This window comes from Hemibagrus wyckioides, linkage group LG06, assembly GCF_019097595.1.
Source record: "Hemibagrus wyckioides isolate EC202008001 linkage group LG06, SWU_Hwy_1.0, whole genome shotgun sequence".
In the NCBI taxonomy this organism is placed as follows: Eukaryota; Metazoa; Chordata; class Actinopteri; order Siluriformes; family Bagridae; genus Hemibagrus; species Hemibagrus wyckioides.
In genome coordinates, this window is record NC_080715.1 from 15,556,308 (window position 1) to 15,575,405 (window position 19,098).

The 19,098-nt window shown below is 37.1% G+C and overlaps 1 protein-coding gene across 2 annotated transcripts in view; it reads right to left on the reverse strand.

Annotated features, from left to right (window-relative positions):
- Positions 1-4,955: 4,955 nt before the first annotated feature.
- scn1laa (sodium channel, voltage-gated, type I-like, alpha) overlaps positions 4,956-19,098 on the reverse strand; it is a 39,122-nt gene continuing 24,979 nt past the window's right edge. For both annotated transcript variants that reach the window (XM_058392465.1, XM_058392467.1), the window contains 10 exons: positions 18,318-18,447; positions 14,876-15,030; positions 14,541-14,714; positions 14,008-14,130; positions 11,759-12,031; positions 11,598-11,651; positions 11,141-11,278; positions 9,630-9,734; positions 8,664-8,934; positions 4,956-8,567 (listed from right to left, as the gene is read on the reverse strand). In XM_058392465.1, coding sequence (XP_058248448.1) covers positions 7,408-8,567; positions 8,664-8,934; positions 9,630-9,734; positions 11,141-11,278; positions 11,598-11,651; positions 11,759-12,031; positions 14,008-14,130; positions 14,541-14,714; positions 14,876-15,030; positions 18,318-18,447 — 2,583 coding nt within the window. In that variant the 3' untranslated portion in view covers positions 4,956-7,407. The remainder of the gene's footprint in view (positions 8,568-8,663; positions 8,935-9,629; positions 9,735-11,140; positions 11,279-11,597; positions 11,652-11,758; positions 12,032-14,007; positions 14,131-14,540; positions 14,715-14,875; positions 15,031-18,317; positions 18,448-19,098) is intronic.

A 19,098-nucleotide genomic window follows, 5' to 3' on the forward strand; every position in this document is an offset into this window, starting at 1 on the left:
CTTTCATTTTTTTAACTCCACAAATTGTACCTGAGACTACTGGCTACTATTTAAGGGGGAATAAGCAAAGGACTATCACAAGAAATAATAAGTTTGTTCAGTTTATTACGGTTTACTGCATATTGTATACAGCATATCTTTGCACATGCATGAGACATATCTATCTATCTATCTATCTATCTATCTATCTATCTATCTATCTATCTATCTATCTATCTATCTATCTATCTATCTATCTATCTCTCGGTCTCTCGGTCTCTCTTTCCCTATAAATATATATCCAATTATATTATTTTTTAACGTGTCAGTTATGACAGTGAGTGCTGGTGTCAAGTGTCTACAGTTACTTGCAAAACTGTGCATCCGAACTCAGCAAATATCTTGCATGCATTTAAGACTTCCCTTTTTCTCACCCATTCTGCCCAGGTTTTAGTGCTAACACAAAGTACAATATTTTGAATGAATGCAAACTGTGTGTGGGGCGGTGACCACAGTCGAGGACTCTCTTCAACTCACTATGCTGGATTAAGCCAGATCACATGACACACATCTGAAAGAAAGTCAAATGCTGCACAAATGCCTGGGGCTCCCATTTGACTGTAATGATAGTCATACCTAAAGGGAGTGCTACAGAGCCTAATAAAAGGCACTCATTTGTTATACTATGCATGAAAAATAAAACAGACAAGGAATAGGGCTTGGAGCCAAATTAATTTATTCCACAACTATTTTATTCATTTATCTTCAGTAACTGCTTTATCATGGTCAGGATCCTATCATGGGAACATTGGGCGTGACGTGAGAATTCACCCAGGATTCAGCCAGTTCATTGCAGGGCACCATGCACACATACACACACTCAGTCAATTTGGAATAGCCAGTCTGCCCACTGGCATGTTTTTTAGACAGTGGGAGGAAATGAGAGAACCTGGAGGAAACCCATCAAACACAGAGAGAACATGCAAAACTCAAACAAACTGTAATCTGAGCTTGGGATCAAACCGGGGACACTAGAGCTGTGGGATAAGTGTTTAAAAGTGAAATGTTTAGCTGTGAATGACTGTTAGTTTGACTCCTGTATCTGACAATGCTGGGTAACTTTACAGTACATGGAATGGAAATGTTGCTTATTCTCATCAGTAGTAATGAGCATTACACAACAGTTTGGCAGTATTGATCGTGAAATCCGAGCTCTGGTTGTCTAGAATGGTATAGAACAACACAGGGGCTGGAAGTTCTGATCCCCAGTACAAAAAAGGGGTTTGCCTGCATGTTGTCTAAATAGAATTTACCCTGTCAGATATCATTCCATACATGCACTGACATATAATCATTAGCCTGGGCACAATTAATCAATGGTGCAAATAATCACATTGTTATTGACCTTAGACTGTGGGACAAAAACACGGCACTGTGCTCCTGGTAGTTATTTTCACATGCCTTGTCTTATAAAGGTGTTTGAATACATTATAAATATAGATGTTTTATGTATAGTAATTTAAGGGACTAAGTAGGTGAAAGTGAAATAGTGAAATATCTAAACACAGATACAGGTTTGTGAATGAACAGTTTGAAATTTCTGGCCTTTATATCTCATGACCATGATTAAGCCTTGTCAATAACTGTTTGGATTGGGATTAAAAGCATTACATATGGTATTCTCTAGAATATCTGTAAAACCCTAAGCACGTATCTAGTGGTCAGTAGCTATCTCTCTTCCTGTATGTGGCTTGTTCCATTGTGGTTTTTCCTTAGAGCATTCACAGCTGGTTTGATTACTATAATGTGTAGGATCATTAGAATAATAGCTCCTATCCTCTCAAGTAAGTGTTACAAGGAAATTGGTGTATTCCATTTCTGTGCAATATGACTTTTAAAGACGAGCTGCAGGAGTTGTAAATGTAATGGAAAGCGGAGTCATATGTAAAATTACCAGAAAATGTGCTTTTTTTTTTTTCATTTCATTAGAATTTATTGCATTCACCCTTACTAAAGCCATTAACAAAAGATGGATCTTAGTGCATTAGTGGTCAGAACAGGCCTCAAAATGACAAAACAGGATGTTGTAAAGCTTGGGAATTGAACTTGATGTGGAACTAATTTACGTTTCAGCTTACAGAAGCAGAAGGGTAGCTTTGGGTTGTAAGACATACAGACACAGAACTGTTTGACTAAGTATCAATATAAGTAAGTATCAGTAAACTAAGTATCAGAATACAATTTGTATTCAATGTACAAATATGAGGCTCTCAGAATAGCCTAGAGTATACATGGCATTAATTCCACATGATTTTGAATCGTCTGTCCAAGAAATTTTAAACCCAGGGCTGACAGATACCAAAGCTATTAGCCATCAGCTACTTGGAATGTATCTGTAAAAAGTGTCTGCCAAATGAATAAATGTAAATATGTGAACTACCTAAGCATTTAAAATGCGGAGAAATTCCTGCACAATAAGCAAAACTTATAGAGCCCTTTGGACCTTTATTTACTAGTACTACCCAAAGAGAAACACTAAATTCAGTGAATTCCAGTCAGATTATAGATTTAAATTTTCATGTCAATTCTCAAATCACCAAATATAACGTTTCTTCAAGTTATTTACATTTTATGTGCAATTTGTTCTGTAATACAATACAATTCTTCTTCTTTTTTAATTTCTAATATACTATTAAAATCTCCATTGATATGAGTACTGTCTGATGACTCTATGGAACATGAGTGAAATAAGTATAGCAACTTCCACATTAACATCCTCATCACCCAGTGGTCAGCCAAACAGCACAGGTCACGTTGCCAAGCAACAGCCAAGGAGAATCTGCAGTCTCACTCTTCATTTAAATGATTCTCTGGAAGATGAGCTTCCTGTGTTTTCCAGTCATGCTGTTATAATAGAGGATACTGACTGTGATGTTGCTTTTATTTTGAATGTACAAGTGTGTACTTGTTAGTTAGTGGGAGTGAAGGTGTAATTTTAATCTATACACTGTGTTTTTACAGATATGAATTAAGTCTGAAGGCCTGTGGTGTCTCATGCATAGTGGCAGAGTGTGTCGCTAAAGGGTGTGGTGGTTCAGAGGTTAAAGGCAGTGGGCTCCTGAGACATGAGTTAAAGTCCCAGCACTTCTAAGCTGTCACTGTTGGGCCCTTGAGCAAGGCAGTTAGCCCTCAACTGCTATGATTGCTCCTCTCTCAGTTGTATATCGTATTGGCTAAAAGCATCAGCCAAATGAGATAAATGTAGCACCACCGTATATATCAGCCAGTAACCAGTGAATAAAAACATAGAATTTGTCAGATACTGAATACTATTCTGATACTTGTGCTTTTTAGGCCAATTTAGGTTAGTTAGGCTAAAATACTCCATACTCCATGGTGTCTCTTGTTGTTTCAAGTGAGGCAGTGGTGTCTCAAGTAGTTAAGGCTCTGGGTTGGCAATCGGAGGATTGGGGTTCAAGCCTCAGCACCACCAAGATCCACTGTTGAGCAATTGAGCAAAGCCCTTAATCATAGCTGCCCCTGTGCTGCCCCTCTGGCTTTCACACTGGCAGTTTAGTCTGATAGAGACATAGGATGAAGATATATGCACCACATATCGATTGAATGAAGTGAATCTAAAACCAGGGTAAATCTGCAGGGGCATTGGGAACAATCTGGATTCATACCTCACCAAATGTGCCCAGGATTTAAAAAAAAAAACACCTAAAATTGCAAATAAATGAATGTTCACTCAAATCTAAGCCTATAACTCAAGCCTCGCGGTTGTAGTTCACTTGAATTTTTTTGTTCCCAAATAAGATTAAAACAAATATATTATCACTGGAAAATTAAAAGGAGTAGAATTAGAAATAGTAAGAACATGTAATTAGTTAGATGGTCATCTTCCTAACTACTAATTATTATTATTTTCTCAGTTTATTTCTTCAGACCCAAATACATTGCAGAGCATCACATCATTAAATCATCTCTGAATGAAAATCTACATAAAAGCCTATAGTAGAATGTTAATAGTTCTTAAAAGGAGCCACTTGTATTTGCAAACTTCCTTATTTAATGAAATACTTGCAGCCTATGTTTTGTGGTCAAGTTTATCAGACTAAAATAAATACTAGTCAATAAGACTCATTGCTCCTGGACCTTTAAATCAAGTGCTACGTAATTAGGAAAATTTGACTATCAGCATCGTAAATATACAAATAGGTCATTGTATCAGATGAAAGTATTTTGTTGACTATAAATTGAACAGTAATTGCTATGTGTTTGCTGTATGCATGCACACACACACACACACACACACACACACACACACACACTGAACCATCTAAGGATGAGGAGATAAAACATTTAAGTGCTCATTAGCTGCAATAGAAGACATGGACACTAACAAAATGAGTCTTTTCCGGCAATGTGGAAAGCCTAATGCTGATTGTGGTTGAGTTGAAATAAGCATGCTGAAAGTCATAAAAAGGGTGATTGGAAGAGCCCAGGGCACTAATGCTTTCCTAATTAGGTGTGGTTAGTCACTTGAGACAGAAGCTTATGGCCATAAAACAATTTCTCATGCTCAAACAGGTCATATTGCTCATAGGCCACTTATTGCATGTACACATGGACCAGAAAATGTTTTTGTTTTTTTGCAGTAGTAGTGAAACAAATGCAAAAATAATTCACGTTTTCAATTTAACCCACATAGCCCAAAAGATTCGTCTTTAAATGTCACGTCAAAAGCAAACTGTAGCTGGTCCATGGACTTCAACACGTGTTAAAGAGGAATCCACAATTATGCACAACAGTGTAATCTTTCTATGGCCATTATGTTACTGGATATTCATTACTGTCTTATTTGTGGAACATTACAACTATAATAAATAACATTAGAGAACTGTTGCCATATTACATGATGTGAATAAAAGAAAAAACACCAAAAATAAATAAATAAATAAATAGGACACAAATTCCCAATTTACATGACATCTTTATTCTTTTGGCTTCCTTAATCAGACTCATGGCAGTATTTTGCATGCAGTATAATAGATTACAAGCGTAATGTATGTATAAAATATGTCATCTATTACCTGTGCTTATGTAATCAAAACATTCATTTCATATAAACGTATATTTCACTGGCAACAAAATGTTGTTAGTACATGTATAACACACTCACAGAACAGGATCATAGCAGTGTTTATGTCAGACATATATAACAAGTCTTGAAGGATAAGCGGTTGATTCGAAGCAGAACAGAAATGCACTTGATGAAATCTCATAAACATAACGTAAACAAATGCAAGGTCGCACAATTCCAGGCACAGACAGAATCAACCAAAGATATTCTCTATTTCAGTCGTAGATAATATTATTCAGTGCACACGGAGCATGCTCAGTTTGTAAAGACGCCTCTCTTCAAGGTACAAATAAGATTCAAATACACAGTACAGCAATTCAGAGTACAGTCTTTGGGTGGAAGTAATGAAATAAATAAATTAAAAAAAGCAACTGAAGTGTGCGTGGTGTATTTCTTATCTCAAATCTCTTTACAAATGACACGCAGACACACTCTGACACACACACACAGTGTATAAAAGCAAAGCGATATACAGTATATTTCAGTAATGCAGTATAGGCATATTGAGGAAATAAATTAAAGTCAACACATTGTTTCTACCCAACCTCCCGCTGACTAGAAGCAGAATATATTTAAGTCATTTTTTTATTTTCAAGCATAATCTTCTATAAAATATGCTAGACTATTCATATTCGTACAATATATCTGCTAGTATGCATGATGGATGGCTTGTTGGTCAGTGTGTTTCATCAAGACTACAAGAACAAATGCTCCACAATACAGTGGAAGTTCTAAATTCTTGAATGGCTTTAATGTGCAATAGATTTTTTTTAAAGGTAAGACCTAAGAGTAATTTGTTTATTAAAGGATTTCTTTTGTACTGTATGCTCATGATGCAAATATAGGCACATATACTAATGGCTTTCTAACATGGTTAAGAGGCACCTGTGAGGCGTAGAGCCATCCTGAAATACTGGATGCGATACAACACTGTCTTAAATACAGATGTCCATGTGATGTGTCCTATTGTCTCGTCTTTAAAGCGGTATCCCACCAAAATATTCGGATATGTTTATCATTCTAATATTATTCATAGAAATGATGATAATAATACAAATTTATGTTCCATAAATATAATAAAATGAATCTTTGCAAGCTTAATCTTTCTGGCAGGATCAAATCTCTAGCACAGCCTTAATGTAAAAGAACACAAATACCCAGGATGCATAGCAAGTCCTTTCAATCCTTCAGACAGACTGTGTCCAAATACATGATCTACACTGGTATAATCAAATGGTGTTGATTAGGACAAGATTTATATACATGCTAAGTTCAACAGTGTAGTTACAGCTGGTTATGGCTGATTCTGCCCGTTTCTATCTTGTATGATATGCTCGCTCATACACATCTTCTAGTACATTCATAGGCACATTTACATACATTGTCTCATTCGCTGCAGCACACAGGTCCCTCTTTGGTTGATGTGGGAGGATAAATCCTGCATAAGTGCCACGAATTCCCCAAGGATTTCATGAGGAACTGGCTACTTCTGTTTTACATAGCATTCGAGAGGCTTTGTTTCAATCCCATCTCATTAGAGTCCGACATGACATGGCTCAATTTCTCTGCTCATGAAAAAGATTTCATCAACTTCTTCAAAAGATAAAATTCCCTGAATTGTCCGTTGTAAACAAAGTGATTCACTGCAGCTTAAAAAGATTCATGAGTCCTAGCAACATCCATGCTTCAAAATCTCTGCACGAGGGGAAGTATAGGACGGAAGCATGGTTGTCGCCTTACAGCAGAAACATTACACAGAGTACATGGGTTAATCGAACAACGACAACAATATCTGCAAACATAATGGGGAGGAAGTGCTGTTGATAAAACCAAATGACTTCAGAAAGGCAAGGAAGTTTTTTCCTCCATTCGTTTTCTGACAAGGTTTGAAAATTAGCAGTAATATACGACAAAAGCATCACTGAGAGCGGGAAGCATGTGGGGGAAAAAAAATTATGGACGGTCCCAGAACGCATGAGAAGATGCTAGAACTGATTTAATGGCTGTCTTTCAGTGAAAAACGAATGACACTAAAGTAAGGCAAAATGATTCTTCAAAACATCATTAAAGACACTTTTAAAGAAATTAAAAAGTTCAATTAGATGACAGCCAAAGGTTTGCCACTATGGCACATATATAACCACACATAGGAAAAGAGCATAGTTGATCCATGGAGATGATTATAATATAAACATAATCATATTGTCAAACTCTAAAAAAAAGTCTGTATTTCTAAAGAGTGGGTTTAAAAAAAAAAAATTATGTTAATAATCATGTTACCTTCACCGGTCCTTATTATCTTTTCCTTTTATTTCCTTTTCCCTCTTGTCTTTCTCATATTTGTTCTTACCTGATTGTGTTACACTGGCATATGATGGTGGGACGATGGTAGAAGATGATGTTTCAGATTTGTCTGAAGCAGAGTGGTTGTTAAACCTGTTTGAAACCATTCCATTCTCCTGTACAGTTTCTTTGAATGTGTCAGAGGGACTTTTTACATTCTGTCTCCTGAGATGCATCCTGTAGGCCCGCTGAATGACGGCAGCTGACATGTCCTCATGCTTGTGGCGTAGAGTTGTAGTGATGGGCTCATAAGACTCCTTGGAAGGGTTAGAAGCCATGAAACGGTCCTCCATCTGCCCACGAAGAACATCCATGTCGCCGCCTTCTCCGAGGACACGCTTAGTAAATGCAAACAAAATGTCCAAGCAGTGGATTCGCTCCCCGCTTACTATTGGTAGGTCCATGTTAATCAGCTGGATCCTATTGGGCTTAGGTATACGCAGAGGTGGGTCGAGGGTATCAGCAAAGTCAGACAACTGTTTGTATTCTATGAACTGTGTAGCGCCAGGATCGAATTTCTCCCACACCTCATAGAACATTTCAAAGTCGTCCTCACTTAATGGCTCGGCACTCTCCTCTGTAGCCACACTGAAGTTTTCCAGGATCACAGCTATGTACATGTTCACCACAATCAAGAAGCATATTATAATGTAGCTCACAAAGAAGATGATACCAATAGCTGGGTTGCCACAGTCACCTTTATACTGGTTGCCAGGGTGATCCTTTTCTGGGTCGCAATCAGGATACTTGTTAAGCATGGGTGACAGGAGTCCATCCCACCCTGCAGAGGTAGTGATCTGAAACAAACATAACATGCTGTTGCCGAAAGTCTCAAAGTTAAACATGTCATCTATTCCAGCCTCCTTCTTGACATAGGCAAATTGTGACATGGCAACAATTGCGTAGATAAACATGACTAAGAAGAGAAGAAGACCGATGTTGAATAGGGCTGGCAGGGACATCATTAAGGCAAACAAAAGGGTGCGTATTCCCTTGGCACTTTTGATGAGGCGCAAAATACGGCCTATCCGAGCAAGTCGAACGACACGGATCAAGGTCGGAGAAAACAGGTACTTAATGACTTCAGAGACAAACGTGCCTGTCAAACAGAGGAGAGACATTACAAGTACACTGCATGGTATCTTTGCAAATATACAATACAATATATGATCACATACAAATCTCCAGATCTTACCGACTATTGAGAGAATGACCACTACAAAATCAAAGATGTTCCAGCCAAGAGTGAAGAAGTAATGTCGAAGCGCGATCATCTTTAGCACACATTCCATTGTGAAGATTACCACAAACACCATGTTGATCTTTTTCAGATGACTGCGTGCTTCTTGGCTTTGATTTTCTGACTCCACCATCATAGTGACCATATTCAGGCATATAAGTACCATAATGAAGATGTCGAAAGCTTGATTTGTTACTACGTCAAAGAGAAAAGCCTGGAGCTTGTTCTAAAAATGAAGCAAAAACAAAAGCCTGAGATGGCTGAAAGACCAATATAAGTAGCAATAGTCCCACTTCACAGCAGATTGCATTTTGTTTCCTTATTACTCTAGTTTTAGTTTTATCTTATTTTATTTTACTTTTAAATGCTATTTTGATTTTGATTGACTTATCTCAATTTTTTTATATGTGCAGTCATAAAAAGCATTTCACTATAAGTTTTTTAATTTGAATAAACTTTTTGCACATTTTTGTATTTAATTCTCAAAATGTCATTTTAATAAACCATTTTTTTTTTACTGAAAACAAGTACATTGCTCATAGTTAAATACATTTTCTTAAGCAATAACTTTTCATTTAGAAACTATTGGTAGCAGTGAGCGGCTACACAAATTTAGCGGCTAGTGAGCGGCTAGACAAATGTATAAAGCTCCATGAAGCTGTTTGTGAAGAGTGGCTAAGAAATACTGTTTATTTAAAACATCAAATAGTAAAATTAAAATGGAATTTGTTTAATAATTTTCTTGTTCACTGCATTATCCCATGTGTGAAGTTTCATAGTTATTCCATGAAATTTCAATTACACTTTACATTTCTATAAAATTCCATCATTATTTCAAAATAATAAATATGACAAAACTTGTTCTATGACCCAGTTTGTCCAAACATTTGACTTGTAGTATAAATCGGTTGAATGTCTTACTGATGGCCGGGGAATTGGCTTTTGTGGCTTCTTCGAACCAAGTTTCTTCATAGCGTTGTAATATTTCTTCTGTTCCTCTGTCATAAAAATGTCCTGACCTCCAAAGTAATTAGGCAGAGCAAAGTTACATTTCCAACTTAAACTGAAAAATCAGAGTGCTTGTCCTGTTACACTGGTGCTTGACTTACGTATAAGCAAACTTACACAAAACTACTACACGTGTATTTATTGCATTTATATAACTAATTCATGCACCAAACATACTAAACTGTCTTATACAAGCACAGTTTCAAATATAATTATGCATTATTTTTAAAGGTGTTATAGCATAACATCTAATTAATGTTATATAATCCTTTAAATCTTCTTTTTTTTTAGATATCAGCACCTAAATAAAAGCTGTGTGGTTCTCACCAACTTCTAAGCAAATGATCCTCAGGTGACAACAGTATTCATTTTTCCCCAAAATATGAATCCAGATGGAAAAAATACAAGTATACCCCTACTATTTCTAAAATCGTTAAGAGAGTAATTAGTAGCCTTAAATGCAAAAAATTATTTAAATCATCAAGAACTTTGATTACCTCTATAAAAGCAGAACATTTGGCAGTTTGGTGTTCTGCAGCAGTCTGGTGTATATCTACATAATGCCAAGCAGTAAGAACATCAGCTATGGCCTCAAAGATACAATTTTTGCTGTTCGTCAGTTCGGGAACGGTTATAAGACCAAGCAAGGCCATATCTCCAAATAATTTGAAATTCTCCATTCTATACTGAGAAAGACTATATACAAATGTAAAGCCTCCAAGCCAATCTTTCCAGAAGTGCACATTCCAGCAAATTCAGTTTGCTTGTTTTGCAGCGACAGGACCTGGGAAACTTGCAGAGACATCACTGAGAATATTGAATATCAGAATATTTCTGAGACAAATGTGATGTCATCTATTCAGCAGCTTAAGCCAGGCTGTCACTGCATCATGCAACATAACAATGATCCCAAACACACCAGCCACTGAACATTTGAATGGCTAAAGAAGAAATGAATCAAGGTGAAATGACCACGTCAAAGTCCAGACCTCAACCCCACTGAGATGCTGGGGTGGGATCGTAAGATAAATAATGAAAGTCCTCAAACATCAGTGAACAAAAGCAATGTTGTAAAGAAGAGTGCAAAACAATGTGAGAGACTGATAAACATCTGCAGTAAACCTTCACCCTGAATTATCGGGTGTACTTATTTATTCCCACCTGGTTTCTGAATATTGGTTTACTCTTTGGGAAACACTACATATTGAAATCTGTTGTGGCTTTCTGGAGTCACCTAAGCTTATTTATTTACAGAAGTTTGTAAAGGCCACACAATTTTTATTTTTGAGCTGATAACTAAACCATGGAATTGAAGCAGGGTGTACTTTCTTTTGCCCCCTTCACCGTATACTGGTCGAGTGTTAAATACAGTTAATAACTGTTTCTATGCATTTGCGTTAAGGCTTAACTAAATAGATACTTATCTTTTTCTTCTGTTGATTGAAGTTGTCAATAATGACACCGATGAAAAGGTTCAATGTGAAGAAGGACCCAAATATGATGAAGACTACAAAGTAGACGTAGCACACTAGATTTTCTTCATACTTAGGCTGTTGATCCAACTGTACAGTTACGAAGAGCAGTACATGTCAGCAATATGGCATTATAGACTCTTGTATACAAGAGCAATGCTAAATGCTTATGGCACCACTTTTTCCCCATTTTTCTGCCCAATTTGATTATTTTAGCCAATTCCTACCCAATAGGCAGCTTTCCTTTATAACGCAACAGCTGCCAACTGGAGAAAATAAAGGCTAGAATGTTTTTCCTCGCAGATACAGAGAGACACTGCATCGTTTCAAACTGCTGCTCAACACAGCCATTTTTGTTGTTGTGCCACTTAGGAGATAAAACATAATGATTTTCAAAGTATAAACTTACACCACGGTTGTCTACTGCAGCATACATTATATCCATCCAGCCTTTGAAAGTGGCCTGAGAGGACACAGATGGAAATAGATGATCAGAAACTTAAATTCTAGAGTAGTTTATACATTTATGTATTAAGCTATTCTTTTTCTAAGGACAACTGGATTACTTACTACTTGCAGCAAAGCCAGATATCCTGCTCCAACATTATCAAAGGTGATCTTTAAATTTTTCCACCGGGTACTGTTGCCCAGCTGGTCACACTCGGTTTTGTTTCTGACCAGATCCTCAGTCAAGCGAGACCCATTGGTTACATATACACATTCATAAAACCTTCCAGCAAACAAGTTGACACCCATGATGCTAAAGATGAGCCAGAAGATGAGACAGACAAGCAGTACGTTCACGATGGAGGGAATGGCACCAAAAAGTGCGTTGACCACCACCTATTGGAGAGCAGTAAACCATTGAATTACAACACTGTTACACTTAGAAAGTCCTCTTGTCCATTTTATTTGGACAGAAAGATTTATGTTTACACCAATACCTTTTCATTTACAGAAAAACAAAAGTTACTATCAAACTGCACAATTGAAGGTGCAACAATGACATGAATTGGTGTCAAATAAAAGCTAAATCCATGGATTCCTGATTGTACTTGCGCCTGTTTTCAATCATGTGCACCCTTTATGAACAAAATTTGGACAGTTTCTTTACTGTGAAGTACTGCTCAGGTTGCACAGATCTGAACTTACCAAGCTTTTGATTCTGTGATCGTTATCCTATCCACATAGTTTATGTGATTTGCTAATTGCACATGCTTAACAGTAGGGGGATCTCAGGAAGCTTGAATAAGCTGGTATTGATCACTTTGCTGGATTTGTGCTGCTGTTTTGAAACCTATGCCTTTAACCCTTATGTGTAACTTTCAACATTATTTTGATGTACAGGTATGATTACACATACAGATTAAAGGCATAGGTTTTAAAACAGCAGCACAAATCCAGCAAACTGATCAATACCAGCTTATTGAAGCTTCCCAAGATCCCCCTACTGTTAAGCATGTGCATCTCTAACCTGCATCAGCAGTTTGTGTAGTAAAATCATCAGAATGACAAAACATAGCACTGCACCAAGGTAATATCCAGAACTGACTCATGCCTTTTTGTCACCCTTTTCAACTTACATTAGAGTTCAAATTACAGCCAACAAATTAATATGGGCAGCTCTTGTGCAGCTCACTAAACCTTCCTTACAGGATAATGGAGACTAAATCTAATGTTCTGAAACACATTTGGCTGGAAGAGTCAGAAAAGGAGACAAGGATAGAATCTGTACAGAGTCAAAGTAGCCTGCCCTGGTCATACACACACTAAGGGTTTAATGCAATACTGCTGTCTATCTCTATACCTGTATCTGTTTAGTTCTCCAAATATTTTTATATGTATGGAAGCGGCTTAAACCAGACTGTGAACCCTACCACTATGACATCAGAAATAATGCAACACACTGGAAAAAACCCAGATGAAGAACTGGCTCTGAGGGTTTCTCAACCTCAGCTACATCATTCGAGTTTACAATGGTCTCATCTGTAGATGCTGGGATTGATTTTTGTAATCCTGCTTATGCAGTCAGTTTGCACCTGTCATGACCAGGCAGTTACTAATGACGAATGAATTAATATTGTAAATACATTGCACACTGACACAGTTTTACATTTTTCAGGTTACATCCCTTATACACACAGCTTTAGGGATCTCATTAACACTGAGGCCCTGATACGAATTGCAGGTATAAGTTGTTTACTTAAAGCAATATTTGTCAGCACCATCACATATCAACAATCAGCATTATGTGCTGACTGATCAACTAGTCAACCGGTCAGCTTTTACTCCATCTGGTCCGGACTACACTCGCTCAGCTGAAGGATAGTCAGTCATAAGCCACCCTGTTTCGTGAGCCTGTATTCCTCAAAAGCTATACCCTGTGTAGACAATACCCATTGTAGCAGTCTCCTTTCTGCCCTTCTGCCACCTTGTAGGCAGTACAAAGCAAATGCCACTTGCATACCACACTTCTTTCCAGAAGTCATTTGATTATTGAACTGTAGAACTGGTACCCAGCGCCTTATATGCACCTACTGCTTACATTCCGGTGCCATGCATCTTAATTACTTCACTTCATATCCCAATACAGTACTGCAAATTCCTGTCCATAAAAAAATCTAATTCCTTTATGTAAATCATACTTACTATTAAAGAGTTTCTGATTACGATAATTAAAGGCCTTAGACATATTATGTTATAATTATTATGCTTCATTTATTATATTCCAGTTTGAATGCCAGTCATTATAATTGTGCTTTATTTGTGCTGCAAGTGGGCAGGAAGTAAAACTGGACAGTAATGGATGTGCCTCTTACCCTCATGCCTTCAAAGCGTGATAGAGCGCGAAGAGGTCTCAGGGCTCGAAGTGTACGCAGAGATTTGATGGCAGTAAGCTCTGCAAAATCGAGAGCGCTGGCCACTAGACTGATCAGAGAGACCTACACACACACACACACACACACACACACACACACAGAGAAACACACATAAACAGACACACACATGCCCATTGGTAAATATAAATGATGTAATCATGAGACACTTCTCTCATCTGTCTCATCTTATCTCCCTTTCCTTCCATCAGTTTATTCCCATGAGTAGTGCCCTTAGACCCACAAATGGGCAATCCATTCACTCACTCAATCCCTTTCAAACAGAATCATGCACAGATACACATCAAATGCAGTTGCACTCATCTCTCTAACATACAAATGAACACAAAATGCACAGGCAAGAATAATATGGTGCAAATAAAAACCTGTGGTAATTGCAGTAAGTATGAACATCAATCAAATCAGCATCAATAATTTAAAAAACTGCTTGTAAATTTTTTAAAATGAATACATACGCCCACTATCAGGAAGTCAAGCCAGCACCATGCATTGGTGAAGTATTTCACAAATCCATAGGCCAGCCATTTTAAAAGCATCTCCAATATGAAGATGTAGGTAAACACTTTATCTGCATATTCCAAAACAGTCTTTACAGTCTTCCTTTTCTCAATGTGAATGTCTTCGAAGGCCTAAAATAAATCCAGAAATGACATGACAGTGCAGTGCATTACATTACACAATACCAAATATCACACTGTAAGCAAAAATCTTATTGTTCCTTTCAGTGCCTTATTAAGCTCTGTAACCATCTGCGCATATTTCTCACTGACAAAAGCACACAACTCCTCACCAGTGCGGCGCTGCTCAGCAGGATCATAAAGATGATGAATGACTCAAACCAGTTATGCTCCACTATCCTGTAACTGGTGTGCCTGAGGTTCCACCATGTCTTCCATTTGCCCTTTTCCACATTTACCTGGCAACAAGGAAACCTGTTCACACAGCCTGGGAAAAAGAGGACATTTATTCTTAGGCAGGGGATTTGTGAAATTTTTACAAATTACAAATTATAAAATTAAAAAATGTACAAATTATACACACACACACACGTACACACACACACACACACACACACACACACACACACATATATATATATATATATATACACTACCAGTCAAAAGTTTGGACACATCTTCCTTCGTCTTTCCTGATATTTATTTCTTTCTACATTGTAAAACAATGCTGAAGGCGGCCGAAATACACAATAATGTCGTTTGAACAGTTGATATTGAGATATGTCTGCTACTGATGCACTGTAAAGCCTTCATAACGGCTCTAATCTGAGGTGCTGTTAATTGGTGATTTCTGAGGCTGGAAACTCTAAATGAACTTCTCCTCTAAATGAACTTCTCTGGTCTTGCTTTCCTGGGATGGTCTTCATGTGAGCCAGTTTCATCATCGTGCTTGATGGGTTTTGCAAATGCACTTGACAATACTGTTCTTGCAAGAACTGTTCCAGAACACCTGACCTTCATGTCTTAAAATAACAACTGACTGTTTTTTGTTGTCATTACATATGGATTACTTAAGTCCATGTGTGTTATTTCATAGTTTTGAAATCTCCAGTATTGTTCTAGATTGTAGAAAATAAATCCCTAATGTCCAAACTTTTGACTGGTAGTGTATATATATATATATATATATATATATATATATATATATATATATATATATATATATATATATATATATATATATATATATATATATATATATATATATAGTCTCTCCCAGTACGCTATATATCCACTGCTTATGCGAGTATCGGATATCAGTCTGATACAATGCTTTTACACGTAAAAACTCAAGACCCAATACCAACATCTGATACCATGTGATACTATTTAACAAAAACCTAGTGCATGCTCTTAAAATAATAAAAACACATCATGTAGTGACAACAAACCGGACATATCTCACAATTAATAATGGAAGCTGCAAAATGTGCAAAAGCAAACTGCAGCCTGCATGAAAATCCCCTTTAAAACCTCTGACACAGATAAATATACTGTACATTGCGTTTTAATGGGAGTGAAGATTAATGCTCATTAGACAACAAATTTGGAGTTTATTGAACAGTGTTCTTTGCTATTCCCACCCAGATGCATGGCTTCTCCATATGCTGTCTTTATTAGGAGCTGAACCTCATAGCCAGCTGTTTATCACTGAAACGTTAATAAACATGACATCTCAGATATAAATATAACGGTGCCAGGTTGGTATGCAGAGCTGCATTAGAGCTCAGTAACCAAATCCATAACGTTTTTATGCAACTGGTATAACTATCCTAGTATGAAGTTATGTTTGGTTATGTGCATTCACGTTTTTGTTTATTTTTCAGCCAACCTGAACATGCATGGCACTATCAGTGAGCTTGGTCATTAAAAATGAGCACATAATTGTACGCATACGAAACCATATTTATATTCAAGTCTACAGTGAAGCAAGCATGCAAAAAAATTGTCATAGGTGAGAACATTTCAGTTCTGCATGCATTGAACACTGAAGACTTATGCATTTCCTTCCTACTCACTCGCTAGCATCTGATTCACAGGTCAGCGTGCAATTCATTGTACCTTTCACTCAGTTTTAATGAGCACTCTCGCAGATACTGTTGTGTGCACTCAAACTGGCCTCTATCATACTCTAAGATAGTGTTTAAACGTCATCTTAATCTGAAAACCCAGCATTAGGAGTTCATTACTAGCTTCATTGCTAGCAGAAGATAGCAATAGCCAACATCTGAAAAGCTAAATATGACGCAGCTGATTGATTAAATCTTTTTACCAAAGAGCAAAAATGGAATTTCTTTGTCATGTCACACTCCACAGTGGTGTTTAAAGGCAATATAAAAATTAGACAGGGCTTCAAGAAGTATATACATATATATATATAAATATATATATATATATATCTTTCTACCTAGCCCACTAGAAGCCATATATTCTTAAAAAAGTTTGGTTAGTACATTTTTCCAAGCAAATGTTTATATCTTTAAAGTGATATCAAACTCATTTCTGCTCTCTGAGATAACCCAAGTGCTTGTTCATCTAAAGCATATACATTTGAAGGCATTATCTTCAACCACTAAAATTGTGGTGAAATAGAGGTGAACTAAAACAGGTGAACTAAAACAGAGGTGAATCCATCTCAGACTGAAAGCCAAAATTGTCCTGACTTACTTTTTATCAGACTTGCGGTGATAAAAAAATTTTTAATACTGATTGAAAATGTCCTATAAGTCGATTTCCTTTTTAACAGTGTACTGGAAAAAAGGGTTAATACTATTTCATGTTACTCATTTCAATATCAGTATCCACGCTGACCAAATAATATGCACTCACACTCTGAAAAATCAATACCAACGCATCCCTAGAGGGTGGATCATTCTCAGTGACATTGACACAGTGTGTGTGGTGGTTTTCTGAGTGTATGAAGTACAGTAGCATTCCTGGTATATAAATATTGTGTATTCTTACTTAACACAGCTTTGCAGCTCGATGTACAGATGGAGACAGATAGAGCTAACTTTGTGTTAATTGTGTCAGTCACTGACCACAGGACTACTGTTGGCTGAATAAATTTGGTTGGTGACACTGCTGTGCTTGATTTACAGGCGTACCAACACCACATACACTGAGAATAATCTACTGCCTAAACAATATCTGGTTAGAGGTGGTCGTATTATAGTCCTTTGTCAATCAATGGTTAGGGTAATAAGGGGCGTATAACTGGCAAATGGACTAGGCAAATGGACAAGGTACTAAATGCAAACTTATAAAGTATACAAAAAAAATCAGTAAGTGTCGCTGTAAGATATGTATACCTAAAACTGGCAAGGTAATATATACAGTACATTGCAAAAGTCTGTTGAATAAATATCTTATATTTAATACACCTGCAAATTTGCAGTTTATTTATATCCGGAAAAAAAAACCCACACCCAGTGAGCAGCAGTTCTGCTGGTGGAAATGCCTCATTCATGAGAGTGGTCAGAGGTCAGAGCTAACAAAAAGGCTACAATAGCTCAAATATCCACTCATTACAACTGTGGTGAGCAGAAAAGCATCTCAGAACACACATCATATTGAACCTTGAGACAGATGAGTTACAACAGCAGATCATGTTCCACTCCTGTCACACAATATCAGCGATCTGAGGCTACAGTGGGAGCCGGCTCACCGACTTGGAAAATGTTCCATAGTTTGTCCTTGCAGTGATTCTCTCACCTTGTGTAAAACAGGCCTCTGGATCATCTGCAGGTAATTCAAGCTCAAAGTCCAGTGATTCTCTTCTCTCCTTCAAGGGCTGGAGGTCCACTGTGCTGCCCTCTGAAGAGCTCAAACCGTCTGACAGCTTCTGCAAGAGTAATGCACACACACAGCACATCTCCATGACAACATCTTGGATGGAGCTGATCGTCGCGGCATCACCAAGGAGAGGACACACAGTGCTATAAAAGTCCACCATCTTAAGCAAGTCATCAGCTAGTGACCATCATGAGGCCAAGTTCAGCCCATGACTGGTTTTGGCATTCCAAAGTGCATGCAAATGCAATCAAATATACCCACAGACTGTTTCAATATGCAAATGCAGCTTAGAGTACCTTTAACAGGTGTTCAAAAACAAAGCAGTTTAGCTAGGAGAGATCCTGGCTGCAATAAGGAACATTCTGTAGGTAAACTTGATAACATTTCATTTGAAAAGCATGCATTAAGAACATGGTTTAAATCTTTAATATTCACAAATAATATGAACATTACATTTAGGACAGTTTTCACATGAACAAATAAACTGACTCAATAATTACATGTTTTCCTTTTTCACATGTAGTATTCATTAAATTTTAGTCCTCTAAAAGCACCTCTTAAAGAAGACATTCCTTTGATAACAAATAAGCAACTGAAAATTTCATTTATATACAATGTGTGAAAAATATGTATTATGTGTTTATTTTACATTTTATGAAATAAGCGATTTTATACATGCTATTTTTTAAAAGCTAAATTA